The 8,618-nt window shown below is 36.9% G+C and overlaps 1 protein-coding gene across 2 annotated transcripts in view; it reads left to right on the top strand.

Annotated features, from left to right (window-relative positions):
- Positions 1-2,465: 2,465 nt before the first annotated feature.
- Positions 2,466-8,618, top strand: part of LOC124798721 (iron-sulfur cluster co-chaperone protein HscB) — a 40,048-nt gene continuing 33,895 nt past the window's right edge. For both annotated transcript variants that reach the window (XM_047262245.1, XM_047262246.1), the window contains exons 1-2: positions 2,466-3,177; positions 3,297-3,550. In XM_047262245.1, coding sequence (XP_047118201.1) covers positions 2,827-3,177; positions 3,297-3,550 — 605 coding nt within the window. In that variant the 5' untranslated portion in view covers positions 2,466-2,826. The remainder of the gene's footprint in view (positions 3,178-3,296; positions 3,551-8,618) is intronic.

Raw genomic sequence — 8,618 nt, 5'->3', positions numbered from 1 at the left:
ACCTATGGTATCATTTTATGGGGAAACTCCAGTTATGTGCATGACATCCTTGTACTGCAGAAGAAAGCTATTAGAGTAATTACAGGCTCATCATATAAGGCACACTGTAAACCTTTGTTTTCTGAGCAAAAAATTATGGCAGTAGTAAACCTATATATATACTATGTCTTAATCTATACGAAAAAGAAGCTATCCAAAGCTAAACGCAGAGAAAATATACATTGCTACAACACTAGGACGAATAGATGTATTTATACTCCATTCCACAGACTCTCAAAATCACTGAACAGTTGTGAACTAATGGGGCACAAATTATTTAATAAACTTCCACTAGCTATGCAACATTTGCCAGAGGAACCATTCAAACAAGCGCTGTATGACTAGTTAGTTGCCCATGCATTCTACGACATAAAGGATTTCATCAATTGTAATATTATACTGTAATAACAAACCGATTACTGTTTCGCAACAGGAATTATATAGTATTATAAGTATGGCTCTGTAGGATTTCACTAATTGTAATATTACACTGTAATAACAAACCTATTGTTCTTTTGCAACAGGAATTATTTTGTGTTATAAGTATGACTTCGTAGGATTTCATCAATTGTAATATTACACTATAATAACAAACCTATTGTTCTATTGACACATGAATTATGTTGTATTATATGTATGACTTTGTCCATTGCCTTAATTGCCTAAGGAAATTAAAAATATTGCTCCTTGTGCGCTGCATTGTGGCGCCATTCGCCCTGCACTGGGACGTGAATGCTTTTGGCATGCTCGCCACGCGCAGTGCTTCCAACATGTTCGGTGTTTTTCGGTTTTTCGGCTTTCTGTTTTGTTCTGGTCTTTGGATTGGCTTTGGAAGAATTGGGGGTATTTATTTACAATATTTACACTTCATTTTCGTGTGAGGTGCATTTTTAATATAATGTACATACAAATAAAGTCGTTTACAATAGTGATATATTTCTACATTCAATCAAAACGAGGCTTAACAGTTTTTTATTGCTGAAATTGTTTGTGGTATGTTTTGAAGCACGGATAAACACAAAGAGTTACATTGCATTCATTACAGCACGACTTAGCTTGTTTCCTCACATCATTTCGAGCACAGACTATGCATGTCTTGTACTTTTCCCACTGATCTGGTTAATGTGTCGACACGTTTAGTCTTGTAGGATACTCTTGACGGTTAGTACCACCTGCTGTCTTGCGATCGACACAAAAAGTTGCAAAAGGCATTGAACATTGCCATGTCCAAAATATGGAAAAACAATTTCCTGTACCATTTAAACGACTTCTGTGTACTTTCCACTGTTTTTATTTGCGTGTCGCTTTGGTCGACTAGTCCCACTGATTTATTGTAATCAAATACCACACTCGGTTTCATTTTCAGATCACCACCATTCCGATCTCTGTTTGAAGTCTTTTCAGCTATGTGGTAAATTGGTAGCATTAGTAATTATAGATGGAGATGAATGAGAATCAACGATGTCTGTAGGTTGTAAACTATTCGTAAGGGATTCTTCTTCATTTGAATCTCTGTCTATTGAAGAGCACAGCGATTCTTCAGAGTCACTCTCCACCAACATCTATATTATCTCTTCGGAGGTGAGGAGCTTTTTACATTCCACCACAATAAGTAAATTCACTGTGCAAACACAAGCGAATAATAGGCGACTGAAGTCTGAACCAAGAATAGAATCTCGAAGAAAGGCGCGAAACCATAGTACGACAGAAACCACAGTAGTGTCATCTGTTTTGTGTAAAGACACGGCCACCTGTGGTAAAGCAAATTACTCGTTCAAGTGCTGTGACGGTCCGCCAAAAGCGCTGACATCGACTTCAAAAGCAGTCGTGTTCCGCATATTGAAACACTATCTGTTGCAGTTACAGCAAGCGGTAAGGTATGGCGAGAGTCCGCCAGTAGCGCTGCAAACAAACAGACATCTTATTCAAGCGCAGCTAAACAATTGGCGAACAAACGTCTCAGAACTTCTACAGCAGTCGGCAGCACCTAGGACAGGGCAGCGCTGAACTACTGTGGTAGTTAGCCGCACCCGGTGCACGGCGCTCTCGGACTGCTGTAGCAGTCAGCCGCTGTCAAAGGTTTAATGTTGCTCGCCAAGTAGGCCACACTGTGGCCCCTCGAAACATTCTTCCCGAGAAACCTTGATGTGACGCTAAAGTAAAGTGACGAGTCGGTGACGTTCCGTTGACGGCGTGTGTAATGCCACTATTTGAACTACAGAGGAGAAACTTTTTCACGTGACGTGGCGTACGAGGAAGTTCCGTGCGACTCTATCTTTAAAGCAGAACAACCGTCAAAATGACGGGTGCGGCCCTTTTGTAGTGAAAGTGAATGGAAGATTTCGTATTGAGCTCACTGGTCTCTGTTGCTGATCATCTGTGCCTGGACGAATTGTGTACATACTGAATGTCTGAATCATTGTTACCAAGTGTTAAATTTAGTTCATAGAAGTTTAAAGTGGCGGAATTCATATGGAAATAGAACCGCACACGAAGACAAATGTGATGATAAAGTATATTTATTTTTGTGATGCATTTAAAATTTAATCGGTGGAATCTTGAAAATCCACGTAACGACGTAGGAAGTTGTGTAATCTGCATCTTTCATATTTGCCAAACGAAGGCTTACTCTTTTGTTGACGAACAGGTCGAAGATTGAACTTTGGAGCTAAAGATTGTCTATGTGATATTGTTTTGGAGCAAAAGTTCGTGTATACTGTATACGATAGTGGTTAAAGTGTTTTGGATTAGATTTTTGTGACGTTACGTGTGGAGTACCGAGTTGTAATGTTTATGATGTCGCTCTCAAGGTTAGGTTTGAGATTGTCAGCGAAATACTATCATCGTGCGAAAGCGCACGACCTTAAATGTGTATCAGCTATTAAATGTCCGAAATTGCTTTCATCGGTGGTACGTCATATGAGCGAGGTATCACGTAAATGTTGGAAATGTGGTAGTGAACAAGCACAGATATTTTGCCACTCTTGTAACACCATCCAACAACCGGACGATAAATCTAATTATTTTGAAGTAATAGGAGTCACACCTAGTTACGATTTAGACACAGTCGAGTTGACAACAAAGTACCGACAGTTACAAAACGTCCTACATCCAGATAGATTTGCCAACAGGACAAAGGTGAGATGTGAATCGTGGACCATTTTCTGTTTAGGTTTCGGAACTTTGGCAGAGTGTAATGACTCGCTAATTTGTAATTACAGATTTGGAGTTACTCCATCTGAGCATGACCATTTCAGGAGGAGCGTATGTTGTCAGAAGACTATTCTTCACTGGTGAATAAAGCATACTCAACTCTGCAACAACCTTTGTCTCGCGGTTTGTACATGCTCCAACTACAAGGGTCAGAAATCAGCGAATCAACACAGCATTCAGATCCAGAATTTCTTATGGAAATAATGGAGTTAAACGAAAGTGTTGAAATGGCATCATCCGCAGCTGAGTTGAACGTCATAGAGGAGCAAAATAAGGAAACATTGCAACAACTTTCAAGGTCAGTTGTACATAATGAGATGTGTTCTTTCCATTATATAGCAAATTAGATACTGGTAGTGCATATTGTCGTTAACTCAAACAGTTAATACTCAAAAAGACGAGAAAGGTGAGACAATACAATGATTTAAGGCAAGAGTTTTTTGTATGCATTCAACTGTATGCTAGTCAACACAAAGTTAGGCTACCAGACTAATTTGATGCAAAGAGAATCAAAGGCACAATGCATTAGCCTTTTGCTTATTTTCCATTTAGAAAAACCATAAAATTCTTGCCCTTATTGAATGATACGTGTTATGTAATGTGAAAAGCTACTTCAAATGTTCTTGAGGTATCCTTTACTCACCCTATCTTTGGCACAGAAAGGGGTAAAATATGCTGCCATAAAAATTTTCAACAATGAAATAAATTGTCTGTCTGACAGCGGTAATAGCTTCAAAACTAAATTGAAATCATATCTCCTTTGCAACTCCTTCTACACCATAGATGAATCTCTCTCTCTCTCTCTCTCTCTCTCTCTCTCTCTCTCTGTGTGTGTGTGTGTGTGTGTGTGTGTGTGTGTGTGTGTGTGTGTGTGTTGTTTCATATGTGCATTTCTTTTGCACTTGACACTTCCACGTCATAATGGCTACCGTACCGTGCAATTGATCAGTGGAACACGCAACCAACTAACTAGCTATCCTTACAGCTGACCAAGCAAAGTAGCCCAACAATTGAGACTTGGGCGTTCATGAGGATGATAGTTTATTTCACTGCTCAGCCGACCATATTTAGGGTTCCATGATTTTTCGAAATGTCACAAGATAGATTATGAGATGTTTTGGTTGGATGGGACCAGACCTATTTCCTCCCCCACCTTGAGCTTGCGCAGTGTTATTAATGGTCTCTTTCGTGAAGTATTAAACCCTAATTGTTGTCATTTCTTCTTCTGCCAACTTGCATTGTCTCAGAACTATGACAAGATACCATTTTGGGATGTCTTTTTAGGAACATCTCATATGCAGAAGGCACTTGGGCATTAGTGAAGTGTCCAATTCCATACGTTTTCTTTGACCCATGATGTCATCAGTGTGGCGGAAATGTCTACTTCCAGCATATACAAACTGTTGACTATGTCGTCACTGCATACTCGTGCTAACAAATGTGAACAAGCATAAAAATGACACAAAAGTGTCACACACCAACAATAAAATGATGAGACTAATGGGACAACCATGGGAAATTGGGGGCTTAGGGCAGAGACAAGCTAAATATATAACAATACAAAATATCATGTCATTCAGAAACAAATATTATAAGAAAAAACGACAACAGCTCAAGATACGACACAAAGCTACAGCCACAAAATCTACAGGAATCTACACATCACTCGACCTTCATGGCTCAAAAATACTGGATACAAAGAAAATGAACACCAACTTTGAAAAGTGGGATAGGACATTTCCAGTGACCTTTATACATCTCAAATGAAGCGCTCTATACATACTGGCAAAACTGACCATAAACTTTACACACCTACATGACTCGCAAAACACCACTGGAACCAAAATCTCAATAGCTCAAGAACCCCAATGTTCACTACATCAGTTAAAGCAACTACCATAAATATAAAACAGACAAAACATCACAGTTAGTGTAGAATAACACAAAAGTGTCAATCCATATGAAGTGATCCAATGAGGTTTGCTTGACCATTTTTTAAATATTTTGATATTTTTATATGTGATTACCCCATAATTGAGAAGTTAAAAAAATTACCTGGCTGCATCCTTACTGAATGGTGGCTTCTTCTTCTCCTCTCTCTTTTTTTTAAAGCACATGACGGCTTTTCAATTAGGTGACATTAGTGTTAATTTGAATAACTCTGCACTGGGTTAAGTTATACAACATTGCAATTGACATGAATGTTTCTAGAAAAGTCTTCTCTACAACACTGTTTGTTATCCAAAATAGCCTAAATTAAAAAGTAACCAGTCAAAATGATCTCCAATGTTTGGCATTGAATATTTAGAAAATCCATCTTTTAGACTCCAAAATAACAACTGAGGAGTAATTTATCAGAATCAATTTTTTTCTCTAGTTAGGTATTGTTAAGCTACTAGTCTTATATACAGCAAGAAACTGACAAATATTTCCTTTTTTTAAAATTTGAAACACTTTATTTTTTGTAAAGTAGGCTATGGAACTGTTTATATGTGGTGGAATTGAAAATAAAAATTTGATTTTTGCACGTTTTGTACATCTTATGGTAACAAAGTGCTATAAAAGTTCAACATTGATAATCAACTGTGAGCAAAGATATGAATTTTTGAAAATGAGTAAAAAATTTACATTGGGCTACAATTGATCTTATGGTTATTGCGCCTATTTAAGTGGTTTATTGTTTCATTGTAATGAAATTTAATTTTAACCTGTATTTAGTTAACACTATCACCCTGTATTTCATTAATATTATTTATTTTAATAATAAAATATTAAACAGTAGGAGCTTTTGCTTTAGTTGTATGTTAAAAAATTGCCCATTTACATGTAGCTTACTCTCAGCTAAGTAGCACATTATTACAAGTTCAAAATGATAAAAGCAAACAAGTGAAATTTCTCAATTGTTGAGGAGGCTACAGTTTTGTGCAAGAGTTTAGTCTTTGAGAGAAGTGTGAACAAGGGCTCAGTGGACAGAGTAACAAATCTGCACAGGAGCCCAGTAGTCACTGACAAGTCTGTAGATGAACTGTGTACCCCCACTGCAATTTCTGGGTGTGGCATTGTTGTAGTCAGTCTGTTCTGAAACCTCTGTTGAAGTGGATGCACACACTTCATTGAGAGAGTAGAATAGTTTTCATGCCTTTGTAGTGAGTGTAATTCTTAATTAACCAAAATAATTTTAAAATTTAATAAATAAAGTTGAGCGACTAACTGGAATGCAATAAAATGGATGAACAGTGCTCTGCGGGACTGATAGTAAAAACAGTGTGTCTTAAAACAGTTTATAGTTCAATTTCACAAAAACTTGAACTTCTGTCCTTGTTAAGTGTGAGTAAAACAGCTTCCTGAGTGAAACTTAATGTGATTCCTGTAAATACCCTGTGCCCAAATTGTTACCCAAAAATAACTATTGTGAATCCAGAACCAGAATCGTATAATCTTGTTAATTCGTAATGAGGAAACTATTAGCAAATCGGAGTTCGCTTGTTCTAAGTCAGAGGTATTTCCTGCTTCGAAAATAAGAAAATTGTACAGCGGAAAAAGAAAAGCAGCTATTGAAAGTAAGGTACAAAGAATTTCAGACAAAATTAGAAAATGCTTTCTAGAATCATTCTTTAATAATGCATATACCAACAGTATTTTTTTAAAAAAATTATCTACCTCCAGAATCTCCAACACTGAATATTTGAGCTTGATTAAGAAATTAAAAAGTAAGTGTTCAGTGACACCTAAAGAGGAAAAAGTTGAAATTTCAAGTTTGCTTCCTGTCTCATGGTCAAGAGAAAAAATAGTTCACAAATTCATTGTATATGATTGTTTGATTAGACTAAACCAAAAATTAGTGAAGGGGAAGGCATTCAAACAGTTTCAGGAAAGAAGAAAGAAGTAGGTATAAGTGAAGAAACAACTGAAAAGATCCAGCAGTTTTTTGAAGATGTTGAAACAGTAGGATATGCCCAGGTAACAAAGATAACAAAAGAGCTGTTATAAATGGGGTTAAGGTAACAAAGCAAGAACGAATGGTGCTGTTTAATTTAAATGTACTTGCTCAGCTTTCCGAAATGTTCATCCTTAATGCAGAATTTTGTGACCTTCGACCTCAATGGTGTATTTTGGCCGACTCCTCAGGAACACACTCTGTATGCGTTTGTTTATATCATCAGAATGTCAAATTGATGTGTGTGGGTGCAAAACTTAACGATGTTAACTGCAAAGATATACTAGATTTAATGGTCTGTGACACTAATAATTATGGCTGCATCATGAGTTTATGTGGTAAATGCTTTGGCAAAAAAAAATGCTCTTGAATTATTTAACATTACCGTCAAACAGTGGGTCACAACTAACAGGGCTGAAATAACAACAGTGGTTAAATCTCAGGAAGGTTTGAATCTTTAATAGACAACTTAGAAAATCTCAAAAGTTACCACTATGTTTCTAAAATCGAAAGCAAGTTTTTGAAGTACAAAAAAAAGCACAAAGTAGGTAAAAAAAAAGCACAACTTCATGCAAGTGAATGCATAGTCCTAGCTATTTTTGCAGAAAACTTACTCGGAGCACAACACTTCAGATATCAATGTTTTTCAAAAGTATGTAACAAATTACATAAAAGGAAAGTTGTCCAAGGCTGAGAAGCTTGAATGCATTTCAAACAATGGAAAATCCAGGGCGGAATAATGTAACAATATTATGAAAAAAATAGTTTCTATTCATATTACAATGGAGATGCTGAGTAGCAACTATCCTTTTCATAATATCACATACTTTTCAGATGGAAGGGATAGTCAATACAAGAACAAAGAGACCTTTTCAGATCTTTTGCAACCACAAAGTAGATTTCGGGTTGGAGGCTGAATGACACTTTTTTGCCTCTTGCCATGGTAAAAATGCATGTGATGGAGTAGCAGGTGCAACAAAATGTGAAGGGAGTAAAACCAACCTACAGAGAATGAGCACAGATCTAATTCTTCCAATAGAGGACATGTATGCCTTCCCCAAGGATAAAGTTAAAGGCATCCCCTACTTTCTCATCAAGAAAGAAGAGGTAGTTAGTTCTTCATATCAAAACAACATTTCAAATCAGATATGAAAACTGTATAGCAATAAAAGGAACAAAGCAATTCCACAAATTCCTTGGCATTGCAGAAAACTTAGTTCGATGCTATGTAACATCAGGCACTGAACTTTACGAGGATAATTGCGTCAGTAAAATTAATCTCACTGAATGACATAGTGGCATGTGTATATGATGGACTGTGGTGACTTGCACATATTGAAAGAATAAGTTTTGAAAACAATGATGTTTTTGTGCAATTTTACCACCCTGCTGGCCCAAGAATGGCATACAGGAAATCTACTAGTGACAA

Source organism: Schistocerca piceifrons, chromosome 5 (genome assembly GCF_021461385.2).
Source record: "Schistocerca piceifrons isolate TAMUIC-IGC-003096 chromosome 5, iqSchPice1.1, whole genome shotgun sequence".
NCBI lineage: Eukaryota > Metazoa > Arthropoda > Insecta > Orthoptera > Acrididae > Schistocerca > Schistocerca piceifrons.
This window is presented reverse-complemented; position numbering and strand designations above follow the sequence as displayed.